This window comes from Theropithecus gelada, chromosome 20 (assembly GCF_003255815.1).
Source record: "Theropithecus gelada isolate Dixy chromosome 20, Tgel_1.0, whole genome shotgun sequence".
In the NCBI taxonomy this organism is placed as follows: Eukaryota; Metazoa; Chordata; class Mammalia; order Primates; family Cercopithecidae; genus Theropithecus; species Theropithecus gelada.
In genome coordinates, this window is record NC_037688.1 from 4324170 (window position 1) to 4344774 (window position 20605).

General features: G+C 41.1%; 1 protein-coding gene across 1 annotated transcript in view; it reads right to left on the reverse strand.

The window, feature by feature from the left end:
• Positions 1-6213: 6213 nt before the first annotated feature.
• The window catches only part of VPS35 (VPS35, retromer complex component), a 31094-nt gene continuing 16702 nt past the window's right edge, over positions 6214-20605 (reverse strand). The window contains exons 11-17 of the mRNA XM_025371538.1: positions 19097-19304; positions 18536-18691; positions 15809-15931; positions 9970-10149; positions 9237-9476; positions 8718-8861; positions 6214-7184 (exon numbers count right to left, since the gene is read on the reverse strand). Coding sequence (XP_025227323.1) covers positions 7005-7184; positions 8718-8861; positions 9237-9476; positions 9970-10149; positions 15809-15931; positions 18536-18691; positions 19097-19304 — 1231 coding nt within the window. The 3' untranslated portion in view covers positions 6214-7004. The remainder of the gene's footprint in view (positions 7185-8717; positions 8862-9236; positions 9477-9969; positions 10150-15808; positions 15932-18535; positions 18692-19096; positions 19305-20605) is intronic.

Consider the following 20605-nt stretch of genomic DNA (forward strand, 5'->3'; position numbering starts at 1 on the left):
CTGGTTCCATTGGCTGAATTCGGCTATCAGCCCTGTTCCATACCCATTCTTCCACGAGTTTCAGAAAAGCATTCCATCAAACCGCTGTGTCCTGGAAAGGCCAAGCAAGATCCACCCACCCCCATATGTACATGTGACAGAAACTACCCTTGTACTGTTAACGGTGGAGGCTGTCCAGGTTCTTGGCATCTTGAACAAAGAACTGGACAAAACCCACAAACAAAGCAAGGAAGGAATGAAGCGATTTACTGAAAACGAAAGTACACTCCACAGTGTGGGAGTGGGCCTGAGCATAGGGGCTCGAAGGCCCTATTACAGAGTTTTCGTGAGTTTCAATACCCTTTACTTGGGGTACACCTTATGTAAATGAAGTGGACAAAGTTACAAAGTCATTTACAGAGGACGGCCTATGGATGCCATAGCTGAAGTGTGAATTGGCCTTATGTTCCCTGCCTCCATACCCTATTTTCCTGCCTCAGTACCAGATCACCTAAACCCTCATAAAGGAAAATTTTAAAAATCTCAGAACCCTCAAACTCCCTATGCCAAAGGGAAAGTTAAATCTCAGGTTGAGTCGTGCACCACCGTCTTCCAAATGAACAGCTGTTACCAGCATTACACATCAGCCAGATCCCTAGGGAAAGGTCGAAGGCCTCAGGCATCTCCAGATGCTCCCACAGATCATTCTTAAGTAAATTTGTAATCGCCCAATGGGTTTACCTTGCCCGCTGTCTAGACAGAGCTGATTTATCAAGACAGGGGAATTGCAGTAGAGAAAGAGCAATTCACACAGAGCCAGCTCTGTGGGAGACCGGAGTTTTTTTGTTTGTTTTTTGTTTTGTTTTGTTTTGTTTTGAGATGGAGTTTCGCTCTTGTTGCCCAGGTTGGAGTGCAGTGGCAGGATCTCAGGTCACTGCAACCTCCGCCTCTGGGTTCAAGCGATTCTCCTGCCTCAGTCTCCTGAGTAACTGGGATTACAGGCACCTGCCACCATGCCCGGCTAATTTTTTGTATTTTTAGTAGAGACAGGGTTTCGCACTATTGGCCAGGCTGGTCTTGAACTCCTGACCTCAGGCATCCACCCGCCTTGGCCTGCCAAAGTGCTGGGATTACAGGCATGAGCTACTGCACCTAGCCTGGAGTTTTATTATTACTCAAATCAGTCTCCCCGAGCATTTGGGGATCAGAGTTTTTAAAGATAATTTGGGAGGTAGGGGCTTGGGAAGTGGGGAGTGCTGATTGGTCAGGTTGGAGATGGAATCACAGGGGGTTGAAGTGAGGTTTTCTTGCTGTCTTCTGTTCCTGGGTGGGATGGCAGAACTGGGTGAGCCAGATTACAGGTCTGGGTGGTGCCTGTAATCCCAGCTACTCATGAGGCTGAGACAGGACAATCATTAGAACTTGGGAGGCTGAGGCAGGACAATCATTTCAGCTAAGATTGTGCCACTGTACTCCAGCCTGGGTAACAGAGAAGACTCCCTCTTAAAAAAAAAAAAAAAAAAAAAAAAAAGAAGAATCATTACTGACACTTGTTGGAATTTGGAGGAAAGGAAAGAAAACAATATAAGACAAAACACTGTGGCAGGAAGATACTAAATTATAAACAAGGCCTAAGTCCATTGCAAGGTAGGGGTTAAGTCACACCTTACAAACCATGAAATCCTCATTTAAATGGGTTTTTAACTTGGAATAATGTGGCTTACCTTCCAACCTGACTCTCACAAGGCATCGCATGACTGACAGCAGACCACCTCCCACCTTATCAGAACTTAAGCATTCCTTTCTACTGACTTCAAGTCTTTAGACGAAGCTTAACTCTTTCAACCAACTACCAACTAAAGCATCCCTAAAACCCACCTATGACTTGTAATCCGCAGCTATGAAATGTCCTGCCTTTTCAGACCAAACTAATGTATATCTTCCGTGTATTGATATGATTTTATCAGCAATTCCTGCCTCCTAAAACATATAAAACCAAACTGTGGGCCAGGCATGGTGGCTTATGCCTATAATACCAGCACTTTGGGAGGTCAAGGTGGGCGGATCGCTTGAGCCCAGGAGTTCAAGATCAGCCTGGGCAACATGGTGAAACTGCATCTCTACAAAAATACAAAAGCTAGCCGGTCATGGTGGTGCACACCTACAGTCCCAGCTACTTGAGAGGCTAAGATTGGAGGATCACCTGAGCCTGGGAAGTGGAGGCTGCGGTGAGCAGTGGTCGCGTCACTGCACTCCTGCCTCAGCCTCCCAAGTAGCTGGGATTACAGGCATATGCCACCATGCTTGCTAATTTTTGTATTTTTAGTAGAGACAGGGTTTCACCATGTTGGCCAGCCTGGTCTTGATCTCCTGGCCTCAAGTGATCCACTTGCCTCGGCCTCCCAAAGTGCTGGGATTACAGGCGTGAGCCACTGTGCCCGGCCAATGATCTGTCTTTTAACCTTCATACTGGTCAGTTGTGCCTAAACTCCAAAAGCAAGGCGGTGCAATGGGGCGAGTCCAACCTCCCTTCTCATCATGGCCGAGAACTTGGTTTTTCAGGTTTCACTGGGGTCTCCTTGGCCAAAAGGTAGTCCATTCAGTCAGCTGGGGGGCTTAGCGTTTTATTTTTAATTTACAGTACTAGTATATGAAAGTATTCCATCACCTTTGTGTATATAAAGACAAGGCTTGAAAAAACAATGATAGAACCTGATTTCTAAAAATATATCAGGCAGATTTTACATTTTACTGTTTTTCTTACCCTCCCTCTTTTACTTTTTTCTTTCTCCCTTCCTGTCAGTGTGCATAGATTTTACATTTGCAAAACCATACCAGAAGATATGGTATCCAATGCAACGTCTCTGGGTAGGTGGAGGAATGGCTGATCTCCTCGTCTTTGCTCTGCACATGGGAAGATAAGCTTGTAATGAATATTATCGATCAGTGTGCAATTCAATGGACTTTAGTTTTGGGAGCTAGACTTGGATTGCAGACCTGAAGTTACAATTGGCTCGTCCTTGTTTATGGGAGGTCAGCAAAGCATTTGAAATCACCTTTGCAAAAACTGTAACTGAGGAAATTATGACGGTGAAAGAGATCAGACCCAATCTTGCTTCTAACCTTTAAACTGTCCTTGTTCATTCCTGGGCATAGGTCGAACTAACCTTGGGAAGTAATTTATAGTTTGACTCTGAAACACAATTGATAATAGCCCTTTCCCAACAGTTATGAAGCGTCCAAAGGTTTCCTTCTGTTTCTATTTCGCTAAGTGAAAATGGATTTAAGTCACAGCCTGAGATTTTACTTATTTGAAAACACTACTGATGCAAGGCTGAACACAGCAATGAGTGTGTTCTGGCTGGGTGAGGTGGCTCATGCCTGTAATTCCAGCACTTTGGGAGGCTGAGCCGGGTGGATCATAAGGTCAGAAGTTCGAGACCAGCCTGGCCAACATGGTGAAATCCTCGTCTCTACTAAAAATACAAAAATCAGCCAGGCATGGTGGTGCACACCTGTAATCCCAGCTACTCGGGAGGCTGAGGCAGGAGGATCACTTGAACCGGAGAGGTGGAGGTTGCAGTGAGCCAAGATCACGCCACTGCACTCCTGCTTGGGTGAGTGCAAGACTCCGTCTCAAAAAAATAAAATATACAGTCCATCTCCAAAGATTTTGGAAGCATGGACCATTTTGTTGGGACAATGCAGGGTGCCCTACGGCAGTACAGCCAATACAAGACCATCCCAAATGAATTGTTTTGCATTACCACAAGCCAGGAAACATTTGTCTTTAATCAAACCTAAGGCAAGTCACTACTCTTGGGAATTCAAGTGTGCGGCAAATGTGTAGATACTGGCACCTGAATCAGTGTCTGTCGTCCATACCCACAGCATCTCCATAGGACCAACCCCAGCAAACAGGAAGGTCTCCCGCACAGATTTCTCTACCTTTCATTTACAATATGCAGTCTGGATTCCCATTGTCAAACACAATTCTGTTGGGAAATCCTTTCTGCGTGAGCTTATTACCTTGAGGTCTCTGAATGAGAGAGCAAATTTAACAGGTCTCTCTGGAACCTAGACTTTGTGTTTAAATCCCCTCAGTGCCTGTGGTGGTGCATTTATTCCTTAAAGTCTGTCACATTTTTCAATGGCTCTGAGAGTTGCACATGAACTGTACACTACAAGTCATCATCATTCTCCTAGGTGCTCTGATGCCTGATCAACTCAAACGCCTCTCTCTTTGAGCTGTGTGTATCAGCAAGGGCTGTTAATGGACAGGGTGTTTTTGCAGTTCATTAACCTGATGACCACCAATCTCAGGCTTGAGGATGAGTCAGGCACATGGATTTCTAGGCAAAGAAGGAATCATCCGGACTCTAAGAATCACTAGTTTCCTGCATGGAGACAGGAACGGGAGAGTAGGAAAGTCTAACACAGCAGGCATCTCTCATCCAATCACAGCATCGTCCTAGCTGTGTCCTCCTGAGCTATCCCTAGCCCTGGCTCAGCATTTCCATCCACCTGTGAAGGATTCCCCACCACACCCCATTTAAGGACAGGTACTTTTTTGTAAGATACAATAAAAATTACTAAAAAAGGAGAACAGGGAATAGCAGACACACAAAACACAAAGCCAAATGTTTATTACATCCGATAGACATAAAATTACTGTCAAATTGCTATAAAAGGTTTTAAATGCCAAGTCAATTTTTAAATACCTATTTCACTACAGACAGCCAAGAGTATAACTTGCTTCAGTCCATGGGTCTATCTGAGTAGCCTGGAACTGCAGGCCAAAGCACTGGCCTCAGAAGGCTAAATAGGCTATTGGACTTGACGTTCCATGAGAATTCACACAACCCTCTGCAGAACTTGCCCATCTCCAATCCCTCAAAGCTCTTCTTCACTGCTCTCCTGGGCACACCCATACCATCTTCTGTAACTACGGGTCTGTCTTCACAGCAGACTAACATTCTTGAAGCTAGGGACTATGATCTTCACCTTTAGATTCAGTGCCTAACTATATCTGGTACTGAGTTTTTGTTCAACAACAAAAAAATCTGTAAGTTAAGGATACCAGCAGTGCTTTGCTTTCACTTTTATTTACTTTGTTGGTTTATTATTTTTAAAATTGGGTTTATCTCAACCCAGAAAATGAGATAATTTACACACTGTACTGACATTATTTCACCTGCAAACCAACCTCTCCAATTCAGTTCAAATTCAAGTATTCTCATGTCTTTTCTACTATTCCAGTTGTATTTCACAAAACATGTAAATCATATGGCTATGTCAAGCCATAATCAGGTTTATACAGGGTAAACTAACACCTGCAAAGAACAGAAAGGGTTTGCTGGACTATGACATACCACAGAATGGCTTAAGATTTGATACATTTTAGTGGTACTAATTCTTGGGAAACATCTGTTCATGTAAACCCCAGCAAGGGCTAGTCATCAAGTGCTAGCAATGGGAGGGCAAATGGTGAGGGGTTAAGTGATGTAGTCATTTGAAAATGTCTATAAATTCTCCCTTCAAGAGGTGGAGCTTAATTCTCTTTACCCTTGAATATAGGCTAGACTTAGTGACTCCCCACTAACAGAATAAGGCAAAACTGAGAGTGTCACTTCCACAGGGAGGCCATTGAAAGGCACCGTGGTTTCCTTCTTGCTTTCGTACTCAGCCACCATGCTGTGAGGACACTCTATGGAAGGGCCCTCAAGGAGAAGAACTGGGGCCCCTGCCCTCAAGGAGAGGAACTGGGGCCTCTGCCTAACAGCCAGGTCAGTAAGCAGAGAAGTCAGCCCCAAAGTGTCAGATGACTGCAGCCCCAACCAGTATCTTGCTTGCAACCTTATACTCTTTGCCTTATACTCTTCGCCAGGACCACCAGCTAAGCTGCTCCCAAATTCCTGATCCAGAGACCTGTGAGATAAATATTTGCTGTTTTAAGACATTAAGTTTTGGGATGGTTTATTATATAGTAGGTAACTAGTATTGCTGGTGCCTTTGGGGGGTTTATGTGAATTCATCACGCCTTGGGAAAAGCAGGGTAAAGTTGAGGAAAGAAAATGGGTATAAATGTAGATGCTGCCTTGTTCAACAAGTGCTTAAAACCAGAGTTAAGTGAGCTCTGTGAATATATGAGAATGACTATTAAACTCTATAGCCACTCTATTAGTTCTTTTTATCAATTAAAGATAGTATGAAAAGAGAAAAAAAGCTCCAAAATTGTTAATAGCAACTTTATTGTTTCACTGGTGCAAAAAAAAAAAAAAAAAAGTCATAATTGTGATGCATTTCCTGCTAAATTTACAATGAAGGTGATACATAAATTATATAGATCACAAATTTTCTTTTATACTATTTAAAACCAAATTATATTGATAAATATGTCCAGAGGACAACATAGGTTCTTAATGGATGGCTGAGTCCAAATATGCAAAATATAACTTCTCGTTTTGACCATGGTGTTTTAAAATTCTCAAACATGCATTAATATATTCTAGTTTTAGGGAAAATCTTACACATGGCCTTATCTTGCAATTTAGGGAAAAGCCCAAGCTGAATTTCACATACAGTATTCCTTTCTTCTAAATTAATCTCAAATTGGACTAAAGAACAAAAGAGACAGACACTTTTGGGTTAGTACTCCCCAATAATGAAGAAAATACACAATCAACAATGAAACAAACAAAAAAAAAAGGAGGAGAGCTTCATTAGTAGCCAAGATAAGTGCTTGTGGGTTTTTTTTTTTTTTTTTACAGATCACAGGAATTTTAAATAGCAGATCAGTCATGCTACTTGGGGTGATCAGACAGACTTGAACACTTACCAAGTGAATAATTTTATTAAGGTCCTGAAGGTGAGTGTCCGGAGGTGCTGGGTAAAACACATCACAGGTAAGAAACGGGAAACCTACCTCAGCATTTCTGAAAGGCACAATCTATGGAAGGAAACCCTAGCATAATAAAACCCTCACTGCATGTACATGGAAAGGAGTATGGTGAGCTGTTTCCTTTTTAAAGGATGAGACCTTCATAAATTGGCCCCTCGGATTCTGGTGATTCCCGCCGCAAGCGCAAATGCTCCAGTGTGTTATGAAAATGTTTGTTAATCTGCTCTGTTTCTTCACTGGATTCAAGATTCGGGAGGTCTTCTCGAATCTTTTGGATAAGCTGGTTTAAAACCTGAATTGTTACCTACAAAAGAATATGTACAAATTCATGATCAAGCATATACCACAAAAAATGAAAGACAATTTATTTTTATTTATTTTTTTGAGATGGAATCTCACTCTGTCACCCAGACTGGAGTGCAGTGGCCAGATCTCGGCTCACTGCAACCTCCGCCTCCCGGGTTCAAGCGATTCTCCTGCCTCAGCCTCCCCAGTAGCTGGGATTACAGGCGTGTACCACCAGGCCCAGCTAAACACAATTTAATAAAATTGCTTTGAGGAGCTTCTGCTACTCTCATCAATTACCTAAGTAATTATGAAAAAAGAAAGATGGGGATACAATTCCTAGTTTGAACATCTACTGACTATCAAAAAAACCCAAACAACCCTTTAAAACAAGCAAAATTGGCCCCAGTGCTGTGGCTCATCCCTATACTCCCAGCACTTTGGGAGGCTGCGGCGGGCAGATCACTTGAAGTCAGGAGTTTTAAGACCAGCCAGGTCAACATGGTGAAACCCCATCTCTACTAAAAATACAAAAATTAACTGGGTGTGGTGCTGGGCACCTATAATTCCAGCTACTCAGGAGACGGAGGCATGAGAATTGCTTGAACCCAGGAGGCAGAGGTTGCACAGAGCTGAGATTACACCACTGCACTCCAGCCTGGGTGACAGAACGAGACTGTGAAAAAAAGAAAAAAAGGAAAATTTTATTTAACTTACAAATCTTGACCAAAACTATATTGCTAAAAGGATACTGCATTTAGGAATTATCTTTTTTTTTTTTTTTTTGAGACAGAGTCTTGCTCTGTCGCCCAGGCTGGAGTGCAGTGGCATGATCTCAGCTCACTGCAAGCTCTACCTCCTGGGTTCATACCATTCTCCTGCCTCAGTCTCCCAAGTAGCTGGGACCACAGGCACCCGCCACCACGCCCGGCTAATTTTTTGTATTTTTAGTAGAGACAGGGTTTCACCATGTTAGCCAGGATGGTCTCCATCTCCTGACCTCGTGATCTGCCCACCTCAGCCTCCCAGAGTGCTGGGATTACAGGCGTAAGCCACTGCGCCCAGCCTTCTTTTTTTTTTTTTGAGACAGAGTTTTGCTCTTGTTGCCCAGGCTGGAGTGCAATGGCACAATCGTGAATCACTGCAGCCTCCACCTTCTGGGTTCAAGCGATTCTCCTGCCTTAGCCTCCCGAATAGCTGGGATTACAGGCGCCTGCTACCATGCCCAGCTAATTTTTGTATTTTTAGTAGAGATGGGGTTTCACCATGTTGGCCACGCTGGTTTCGAACTCCTGACCTCAGGTGATCTGCCCGCCTTGGTCTCCCAAAGTGCTGGGATTACAGGCGTGAGCCACTGTGCCCGGCCTAGGAATTGTCTTAAACTAGAACATTATGACAAATTAGGCTATTACTTGACATCTGTAAATTATTTCATATTTTTCAAATGAACAGTGATTAAAGTATCAGAATGATAAACTTTTGTACATATCAAATTTCCTGAGTAGGAAGGGAAAATGTTAGTTTATTAACAACACTTTACTAATTCACTTACCGCATCATTTTCCTTTTCATAAAAATAGATATATCTGTTCAGAATTTCTATAAAAAGCTGCACTTGTAGAGAGGGGTCCATGCACTGATTTGCTATTTTTAGAGCTTTCTTTAGGCACTCCATTACCCTCTTGCCTCCGTGAAGCTAAAATAAAAGGGCAGGGGGACAGTGAAGAGATTAACGAAACGTCCTGTTTTCATACAAAGAAACACAACACTACCGTGCTCTTTCGTGTTCTAAAGGGACACAACAAATTTAAATCCTTTTCATTCTCCTTCTTCTTTTGAAGTATACAGCTGTATTTTTTTAAAAACAGGTAGTGGTTTCAACTTGCTATGTTACAATATCCTCAAAGCAGAGGCTTCACTACAGGATGAGACTCTTTTTTAACAAAACAAAGCAATTCTCTTCATCAGATTTCCAAGCACCCCAAATGTTTCACCTCCAGAACACAAGGCCATGGCAACCGATCCCTGTTATCGATCCTGTCTGCTATCATGCAGTCAGGAATGACCTTACCTCCTCCCCATTTTTGTCCGTGTTTCTGCCAGACCAGAAGAGATGTGCACAGGTGCTCACAGCTCGGCCCTGATCGGGTTTCTTCAGAAGTTTGGATGCAGCAAGGGCACACTGAGTCCTCAGAGGTTCGTGATTCTCTTCACTGAAGCACTTCATCCTTTCAAAAGTGCCAATGATCAAGGTGATGGCAGCTAACTGTGCTTTGGAATCGCTGATTTCATCTTCATACAGAGAAAAGGCCTAGTGAACACAAAGCAGAAAGGACTTTCAAGAACCAACCATCCTCTAGTTGAGCATTTTCCAAAGTACTTCTCACCGAACCTCCATCCTGTGAGACTTCTGCAGCCTTCAAATCAGAAAATGCTGCACCCTCTCGAGAGCCACAGGACACAGCTGAGATGGTAAAAATGCTAAAAGGTTGCAATAAAGAAACTTCTTTCAACTTTGTTTAACCCGGGTTCCCAAACTGAATTTTGGGAATGGAATGCATTTCCCAAATTTCATGTTCCATGGAACACTTTTACCATGACCCACTTGGAAATCTTAGATTTCATCAGCAAATAATCAATACCAGTCAATTATGATAATAATATTAAGAGGTTCCATGATGGTGGGAAGGTGGTAGTTACATATTCAGTAAAAGAAGAGTAAATTCATGTCATTACCACCATGCCTGCAAACAAGCAACTGAACTCAGTAGAGCTGACGTAACACAGAAAGAACAAATCATCACCTGGGACATGAATTCATATGCGACTGTTTCATGATTTTCAAAACCAATTTCCCCAGCAGCTAGTGCTCCTTGAAGAAAAAGTCGTAAGGGCAATTCTGCCAGCTCTGCTTTGATCAAAGCACTGATAGTCTGGTGGGCAAATGAAAAAATCTTCTGGCATTTCTTTTCCCATTTGTCATCCTAAAACAAGAAAAAACATTTTAAGTTACCTTAAGTTCAAAATTAACTTGTTCCATGATTCCATTTTATTTAAAACTTTTAATAGAACAAAATAGTGAACACGGTAAGTTGAGCGCAGTTTTCCTGTCATTTTCCTTCTCTGTTTCAGTTATAGGGCACACAAGTAAATCAAGCAGGATGTCTTCTCAAAACATCATTTGAAGTTAAACTGCCTTTGCAATGTTAACGTATTTGATATTTGTTTTTTCTTTTTGAGACAGTTTTGCTCTTGTTGCCCAGGCTAGAGTGCAGTGGCGCAATCTTAGCTCACTACAACCTCCGTCTCCTGGGTTCAAGTGATTCTCCTGCCTCAGCCTCCAGAGTAGCTGGGATTACAGTGCCTGCCACCACGCCCAGCTAATTTTATATTTTTAGTAGAGGCAGGGTTTCACCAAGTTGGCCAGGCTGGTAACTCCTGACCTCAAGTGATCCGCCCACCTCAGTCTCCCAAAGTGCTAGGATCACATGCATGAGTCACCGCACCCAATCTGTTTTTCCTTTCCTTTTTTTTTTTTTTAAGCTCTGTTACCCAGGCTGGAGTGCAGTGTGTGATCACAGCTCATTGCAGCCTTGAACTCCCGGGTTCAAGTGATGCTCCCACCTCAGACTCCCGAATAGCTAGGACTACAGGCTCACATCATCACACCTGGCTAATTTTTATTTTTTTTGTAGACACAGAGTCTCATTCTGTTGCCCAGGCTGATCTTGAACTACTAGCCCCAAGCAAACCTCCCGCCCCAGCCTCCCAAAGTGTTGGAATTACAAGCATGAGCCATTACAACTGGCTGATATTTGTTTTTTCTGATTCGTAAGTAACATTCCAAAATTGGAGAAAATTAGAAAAATACACAAAATCATCCGCACATCATCCCTAAATCTACCATCCAGGGATGATCATTGGTAACATTCTGATGCTAAATGTCTTCCTTTCTTTCTACGTAAATGTAACTGGAATTTTTGTGTGTGGTTTTCCTTTTTCTCTTTGGCATGATCTCGGCTCACTGCCACCGCTGCCTCCTGGGTTCAAGCCATTATTCTGCCTCAGCCTTCTGAGTAGCTGGGATTACAAGCGTGCCACCACGCCCCCGCTAATTTTTATATTTTTAGTAGAGAAGGGGCTTCACCTTATTGGCCAGGCTAGTCTTGAACTGCTGACCTCAAGTGATCCACCCAACTCGGCCTCCCAAAGTGCTAGGATTACTGGCCTGAACCACCACATCTAGCCCTTATTTTCTTACTTGAGAGTTAAACAAAATCGATTCAAGTAATTTGTATCTAATTTTTCTTTTTTTTTTTTTTTTTGAGACGACGTTTCACTCTTGCTTCCCAGGCTGGAGTGCGATGGCACGATCTCAGCTCACCACAACCTCCGCCTCCCAGGTTCAAGTGATTCTCCTGCCTCAGCCTACCGAATAGCTGGGATTACAGGCATGTGCCACCACACCCAGCTAATTTTGTATTTTTAGTAGAGACGGGGTTTCTCCATGTTGGTCAGGCTCATCTCAAACTCCCGACCTCAGGTGATCCGCCTGCCTCGGCCTCCCAAAGCGCTGGGATTACAGGCGTGAGCCACCGCGCCCAGCTCTAATTTTTCATTCACTTATTTTATCCTAACAATTTTCCCGATACTAATTTAAAATCATTGTAATGACTAGAAAATATTACAGAGACTGGCTATGGCATAATTTATTTAACTATTCCCTTTTAGAAATAATCTCTAATATTACAATGAATGTTCTATATACACTAAGCTTTATTGAGACCCTAATTATTCCCTTAGTATAAATTCTTGGAATTCCACTTGGAGTAAAATTATTGGATATTTTAACACCCTACTTACATACTGCCAACTTCCTAGAAGTATTACAGTAATTCACACTGCCAACATTAGATGAGAATGAATTTTCATCACACCATCGCCATTGCTAAACCTTATTTTTCATTTCTCTTTGCCAATTTGATTTCTTAAAAGGTTCGCTGTTGTAATTACAAGCAAGGTTAAATATTTTATCATGATTGACTATCCAAATTTCTTCTTGTTAAAGCAATCAGTTCTTTTCATTTTTAAAAGATGGCAACAGGCAGGGCATGGTGGCTCATGCCTGTAATCCCAACACTTTGGGAGGCCAAGGAGTCAGGAGGATCACTTGAGCCCAAGAGTTTCAGACCAGTCTAGGCAACACAGTGAGACTCTGTCTCTACAAAAAATAAAAAATTAGCCAGTGTGGTGGCACATGCTTGTAGTCCCAGCTACTCAGGAGGTCGAAGTGGGAGGATCACTTGAGCCTAAGAGTTCAAAGCTGCAGTGAGCTGTAATCATACCACTGTATCCCAGTCTGGGTGACAAAGACCTTGACTCCAGAAAAAAAAAAAAAGTGACATTGACAGTCATAGACCTTGGCGCAGTGTATGGCAACACAGTAAGTAATGCTAGTAAATAAGTAAAGGCTAGTTACTTTTATTTATTTGCCCTAAATTATTTTGATCCCAGAATTTTTTCATCTTATAACTGAAAGTTTGTATTCTTTGGCAACTAGTGTTCTAGTCTTTGCTTATACAAGTTCAACCATTTTTTAGTGACTGGGTCTCCCTCTGTCGCCCAGGCTAGAGCGCAAAAGAATAATCATAACTCACTACAGCCTCCAACTTCTGGGCTCAAACTGTCCTCCTGCCCTAGCCTCTTATTTTTGAGATGGAGTCTCACTTTGTCGCCCAGGCTGGAGTGCAGTGGCGCAATCTCGGCTTACTGCAACCTCTGCCTCCCGGGTTCAAGTTATTCTCCTGCCTCAGCTTCCCAAGTAGCTGGGATAACAGGCATGTACCCTCACGCCTGGCTAATTTTTGTATTTTTACTAGAGACAGGGTTTCACCATGTTGGTCAGGCTGGTCTCAAACTCCTGATCTCAGATGATCCACCCACCTCGGCCTCCCAAAGTGCTAGGATTACAAGTATGAGCCACCACACCCAGCCCTGCCCTAGCCTCTTGAGTAGGTAGGACTACAGGCATGTACCACCACATCTGGCTAATTTTTAAATTTTCTTTTCTTTTTTTTAGACGGAGTTTCACTCTTGCCCAGGTTGAAGTGCAATGGCGTGATCTTGGCTCACTGCAACCTCTGCATCCCGGGTTCAAGTGATTCTCCTGCCTCAGTCTCCCGAGTAGCTGGGACTATAGGCATGCGCCATCACGCCCAGCTAATTTTGTATTTTTAGTAGAGACGGGGTTTCTCCGTGTTGGTCAGGCTGGTCTCGAACTCTGACCTTAGGTGAACCGCCTGCCTCGCCCTCCCAAAGTGCTGGGATTATAGGTGTGAGTCACCACAATCGGCCTTTTTATTTTTTAATAGAGATTGGGTCTTGCTATGTTACCCAGGCTGGGTGAATTCAACTTAAAAAACAATTCTACATATAAATGAAGTCATGCAGTATTTGCCTTTCCGTGTTTGGCTTATTTCACTTAGAATAATGTCCTCCAGATTAATCCCTATTGTCATAAATGGCAAGATTTTCTTCATTTCTATAGCCAAATATTATTCTACTATGTAGAGAATGTATGTACATATATATATACACACACACATACACGTATATACACACACATATATACAAAACACAATGTCTTTACTCATCTATCGATGGACACTAAGGTTGTTTCCGTATCTCAGCCATTGTGAATAATGCTGCAATGAACATGGGAGTGCAGGTATCTCTTTGAGATACTGATTTCCTTTCCTTTGAATACATAACCAGATGTGGGACTGCAGGGTCACATGGTAGTTCTAGTTTCAGTTTTTTGAGGAACCTCCATACCGTTTTCCATAATGGCTATACTAATTTATATCCCCACCAATAATAAACAGGGTTCCCATTTCTCTACATCCTTGCCAACACTTGATTTTCTGTCCTTTTGGTAACAGTTATTCTGACAGATATGCGGTAATATCTCATAGTGGTTTTGATTTGCATTTTCCTGATAAATGATGTCGAACATCTGTTCATATACCAGTTGGCCATCTGTATGTCTCCTTTGGAAAAATGTCTATTCAGATCCTTTGCTCATTTTTAAATCAAGTTATTCATTTGCTTGCTACTGAGTTGCATTCCATATATATTTTGGATACTGACCACTTTTCAGATGTACAGTTTGCAAATATTCTCCCCCATTCCATTGGCTGTCTCTTCACTCTGCTGATTGTTTCCTTTGTTGTACAGAAGCTTTTTAGTTTAATAGACTCCCACTTGCTTATTTTTGCTTTGATTGCCTAGATTTTTGGTTTCACATCCAAAAAATCACTGACCAATGACAAGGAGGTTTTTCCCTATGTTTTCTTCTAGGAGCTTTATGGTTTCAGGTCTTTAATCCATTTTGAGTTCATTATTATATATGGTACAAGATGAGAGTCCAATTCTATTCTTTTGCATGTGGATATCCAACTTTCCCAATACTATTTATTGAAGACACCATCCTTTTCCCCTTTGTGTATTCTTGGTGTCCTTATCAAAGATTAGTTTATTGCACATGTATGGGTTTATTTCTAGACTCTCTATTCTGTTCCATTGGTCTATGTGTCTGTTTTTACGCCAGTACCATATTGGCACACTGTCTTAATTACTATGGCTTTTTAATGTAGGCTGGTTGCTATTTTTATTGTTATATTCACAAATTTCTATCCGTAAATGCTGGTAAAGAGTGAATGATAAGCTGGCCTAATACAAATTGGCCAAAAGTTGCTGTTTCATGCTGGTAGGTCTACTTAATACATCCTTTTTTCTCTATTATGAGAAAATCAAGTCCCTACTGAGGCCGGGTGTGGTGGCTCACACCTACAATCCTAGCACTTGGAGAGGCTGAGGCAGGAGGATCACTTGAGGCCACAAGTTCGAGACCAGCTCATCAACATGGCAAGACCCTGTCTCTACTAAAAATACAAAAATTAGCTGAGCATGGTGGTGCACACCTGTAATCCCAGCTACTTAGAAGGCTGACACACAAGAATCGCTTGAACCCAGGAGGTGGAGGTTGCAGTGAGCCAAGACTGAGCCACTGCACTCCAGCTGGGGGACAGAATGAGACCCTATCTCAAAACAAACAAACAAAATTAAGTTACTGAGGTTGTTCCTTAACATTAACCTGACTGTCCAACTTTCAGGTACATGAGCTTGAGGTATTTTCTTCAAAACTACACCGTGAAGACTCAAGCCATGATTCTGGTTTGAGGAAGAAAAAAGCTCATAAAAAGTTGCCCACAACTCATGATATTATGCAATTATATGCCTTTAGAGAGAAATGACTGCAATGCTAGACCCTCTCCTTAGGTTTTAAAGCTAACCTGAATTAGAACTTAGGAAAGAGTTTCAGCATAAATTCACACTGCTTTAATCTTGCATTTCTAAGTGCTTTTTATGTGATCCCTCATTTAGTATGTGATCCACCAACATCACCATTAGGAACACTTAGCACAGGATAAGTAACAAATACAGAGTTGCCAAAAATGGGATTTTATTATACCACTGTCTATTTTTGTATGTTTGAAATTTTTAATAACATAAAACAAACACACACACACTCAGAGTAATGAAAAAGGAAAAAAGTGCCTAAATACTTAAAAGTAAACTCACCACTTTAGAATTCTCTTTGTATCGAAAAGCCAGCTGGTAAGCTGCAAATACCAGTGGTGGCAATGTGAAGCGAATCCGCTGATTTCCACCAGCTCCAAAATGTTTTCGTGCTGTGTTCAAAATCTGACCCAAAAGCATTAAAGAAAAAAAATTTCCAAACTATGATTAATCATTTGTGAAATAAATGTGGGCTCTAATCATCACTGCTAACATTTTGTGAATATATACAATGTACCATAGTTTATGGTAGGCAATTTATATATTTCTTATCTCCTCAAGTTATCACAACAATTCAGAGACAGATACAATTCCATTTCACAAATGGGGAAGTATGAGTTTCAGAGAGGTTGTATAACCTGCCCAAGGTAGTGAGTTAGAAGCAAAGATATATTTAAATATATTTTCATATACACACATGCAAAGTATGCTGCATTGATAAAGAATGTAGGCTCTGGCCAGATGTGGTGACTCATGTGTGTAATCCCAGCACTTTGGGAGGCCAAAGGTGGACAGATAACTTGAGGTCAGTAGTTCGAGACCAACCTGGCCAACATAGGTAAACCCCGTCTCTACTGAAAATACAAAAATTAGCTGGGCATGGTGGCGTACACCTGTAATCTCAGCTACTCGGGAGGCTGAGGCAGGAGAATTGCTTGAACCCAGGAGATGGAGGTTGCAGTAGGCTGGGATCATGCCACTGCACTCCAGCCTGGGTGACAGAGCAAGATTCCATCTCAAAAAAAAAAGAGAAAAAAAGAAGGCTGTGAAGACACTCAGAGACTCACATTTAAAAGTAAATCCTAATACTTGTTACATGTGTGGCTTTGGGCAAATTATTTACCTTCTCTTAGCCACAAGTTTCTGTAAACTCCTAGGGTTGTTGGGAAGATCAAGTGACACGTGAGGTTTCACCACTACTTAGCACAAGGCATACGCTCAGTAATATTAACTATTACTATGATACAAAACAACTATATGCATATTACTGGTACATCATACCTCCTCATTCCAAAAAATATTAAGACTGAAAAGGCTAATATACTTTAAAAGAGCTACTTGTGAAATATTCCATGAATTCTGTGTTTTTCTTGGATTTTTTTTCTGAAATGGTACAACATATAGCCAATTCAGAAAAATTACAAGAAAAAGAGTTTATAAAATGTTTTTAATATGTGTGACACAATGACATTCAGATTTTGTGAAATTCCTGATATGGCAGATGAATAAGAGAATGCATTTTCCCTCGGGCAGTCAGAGCTAATGACCCTATTATTAAAGATCGTTATACATGGGAATAACCAATCAGCCACATGCAGAAGGCATACTTTTTTTTGAGACAGAGTTTCACTCTTGTTGCCCAGGCTGGAGTGCAATGGCGTGATATCCACTCACTGCAACCTCCACCTCCCAGGTTCAAGTGATTCTCCTGCCTCAGTCTCCCAAGCAGGTGGGATTACAGGTGCCTACCACCATGCCTGGCTAGTTTTTTGTATTTTTAGTAGAGATGGGGTTTCACTGTGTTGGCCACGCTGGTCTTGAACTCCAGATCTCAGGTGATCCATTCACCTCAGTCTCCTAAAGTGCTAGGATTATAGGTGCGAGCCACCATGCCCAGCAGGAAGGCATACTTTCTAACTACTACATTTGGTATGCAATAGAAAATGAAAACACACAGACACACACAATCTCACACAGAAACTTAAGGGAAACAGTTAAAATACTCAGTCACTCTGTACAGATGACATAGCTCACAGAGCACAATACCACAGTCCTGGAATGTTTGCCACTAAGCCAAGACAAAGACCATCACACTATCAACAGCAGTCAGCCTCTTATTTCACACTGATTATGAAGAAGTACAGGAGTGTCAACTACAATGAAGAAAGTCAACAGAAAGAGATAAAACAGTCAGGACATCCTCAAGCAAATGTCTTTTTCATCATAGCAGCCTAACAGCCTTATGCATCCAAGAATGGTTAAACTACTTTGCCCAAACAATAATTAAGCAGCCAACCGTGCTAACCCTTCACTAAAATAAATTCTCTATCTAGTATCGATCACTGATACCCCTACTCAGGCAACATGCTTTATCCATTTCACAAAGTTTCCCTGTGGACTAATAATAAAGAGAACCTCATGTGATTGTTCTTCATCAGAAAAAAAAAAGTTAAGAAAAAGGCAAAATGAATTTTAAAACCTCTCATCAAAAAACAAAAACGCACATTTTCAATGTGACAAATATAATTTATACTTGCAAATTTGGAAAAGTAAAATTAAATGTAAGAATTGTATTTCTTATAAAGTTTATTATAAGCAATACATAGTTCAGAAAAAGATCAACATGGAATAATTATGGGCACTCAAGTAAAAGAAGAGACTTTTTTGTAATTCTCAGATAGTCTTCAAAAGAAATCAGAGCAACTGAATTGTTACTCACATGCTCCAGAAGTTTACAATTATGTTTATATATAAAGTAAAAGCCCACAGATGCTATGAATCTCTTTTTTTTTTTGAGACAGAGTCTCGCTCTGCTGCCCAGACTGGAGTGCAGTGGCGCAATCTCAGCTCACTGCAACCTCCGCCTCCCGGGTTCAAGTCAATCTTTGATTCAGTTGCAATTCCTTCAAAACCGTCTAAGACCAGAAGGTGAATTAAACCATTTTAAGCACTTCAACATGTGATTTCACTAGGAGCTGATACAGGGATATACTAAGAGTAAACTCATACCAAGTACTGCTGGTCAGGGTCCTCAGAGCGCAGCAGATGAATGAAGCGGCCCACAAGGCTCTGCTCATCAGCAAAGTCTTCTGGATCAGGGTCCTCTACAGGCTGATCTGGCTGATCTTGAATCAATGTGGATACCAAATTCATTATGGAATCCACCTGTAACATGTGAGGCACAAGAAACCCACTGACGTGAAACCATTGGCATATAAAGCCACTGTCAAAAGTGTTTCCAGTTATAAAATTACAATACAGTATCAACAAGATATTCCTTTTTTTGGTTAGAAAGTCGATACACATGTATGTCATACACACATATACAGACAAAAGTCTGGAAAGATATGCACAAAATGTTAATTAACAGTGGTTATTCTCTATCTGGTGGAATTATAAATGTTTTATGATTCTTTATACATCTCCAATTTTCTAATTTATATAATGAATAAGTTACTTGTACATTTTCTTTAGTATTGAATTACCCTCCCCTCCCATCTCAGGTATCTAGGTCCATAGTCTAAAATTGTAACACTGTTGCCCTAAAATAGCATGGAGGTATTCTCTTACCTGGTCTTGAGAGACAATTTCTGTGTTATAATCCAGAACATTACTAAGCACATAACAACTCATGCTCTTTCTGGACTCATAGTCAAAGTACTCAAAGAGTGGGTGAAAATGTTTTAATTTCAAGACTGTTAAAATATTGTTGTAAGTGTCAACTGGTATTTTCAAAAGTCTGGTGAGTTCCTTTGAAACTGCACTACTGGTAGCAATACTACAAAAAGAAAAACAGAAGTCTTAATGAACAAAATTAACTTTCTCTATACACAAATAGCACTTGTTCTGTAAGAATTTGAAATTTTTCATTACACATTAAAGGAAATGGGTCAGGTGAATCATACCACCACAGAAGACTGTAACAACCTCCTTTCAAGAGGATAAAAAATGCCTATCTAAACATAAATATATATATTCATCTATTATTTTTCTGTTGATACAAAACTAGAAACAGTTTCCAACTCATGAACAGATGGTATAGCTGGAGTTAAGATGACTGTCTAGAATTCGATGACATTTCTAAGGGAAGTATTTTAAGTGGTAGTTTGGTTCCCAGGGGGCAGCCAACAAGTATTGTATATTCACGATGAAAATAAATAGGAAAAAAAATCCATGCAAAACCAGCAATTCGACACAATAAAAAAATATATAAACTATTTCTTCTGCATTAGATGTTGGTGATTAAGGAAAAGCAGGCTGACTGACTTAGGTAGTGGTTAGTAAAAGCATTCTGTAGATACTGAGGCATACTGGGGCATTTATTACAACCTCTTTAGAGGTTGTTATTTCCAATGATTTTGTCTATTTTTACTTTAAAATTCACTTGGGGAGAAAGACATAGATACATCATTTAGTTTTTTTATTTAAATTTTTTTAATTTTTAATTTTATTTTTTATTAGAGACAGGGTCTCGCTCTGTTGCCCAGGCTATTCTCAAACTCCTGGGCTCAAGTGATTCTCCCAACTCAGCCTCTTGAATAGCTGGGATGACAGGTGCAAGCCACCACATCTGGCACATCATTTAATTTTCGCTCATACTTATTCCATATCTGAACTTGTTTTCCGTTCGCACACACACAAAACCAAAATAACCAAAAGAAAAAGGGTAACACAAACGGAGGAAAAAAAGAGTAAATTTTCTTGACGCAGGTAAACCACTAGAAGGGAGATAGAAAGGAGGAACATGACATGAGGTAAAATTCTCAAGAATATGGGCAGGGGAGGCAGGCCTGGCTTGAACCAAGTCCAGAGCAGTGGGGAATGGGGCAGGAAGGGAACTGCGGGGGAAGGTAACAGGATCCGAGCTGCCCACAGTGGCCACTACAGGACGCCACAGGTCTAGGACAGAACAGCTGAGGAGGCTTCAAGTTGGAAACAGGACTGTTCATACTTCCTTGAAGGTATCAAAATCAAAGCTCAAAATAGAAAAGATATTTAAACCAATTTAATTCTGCACCTTAAATATACATACACCCTTCATTTTTCACCATGTGCTCATTCGTAGGAAAACACCTCTTA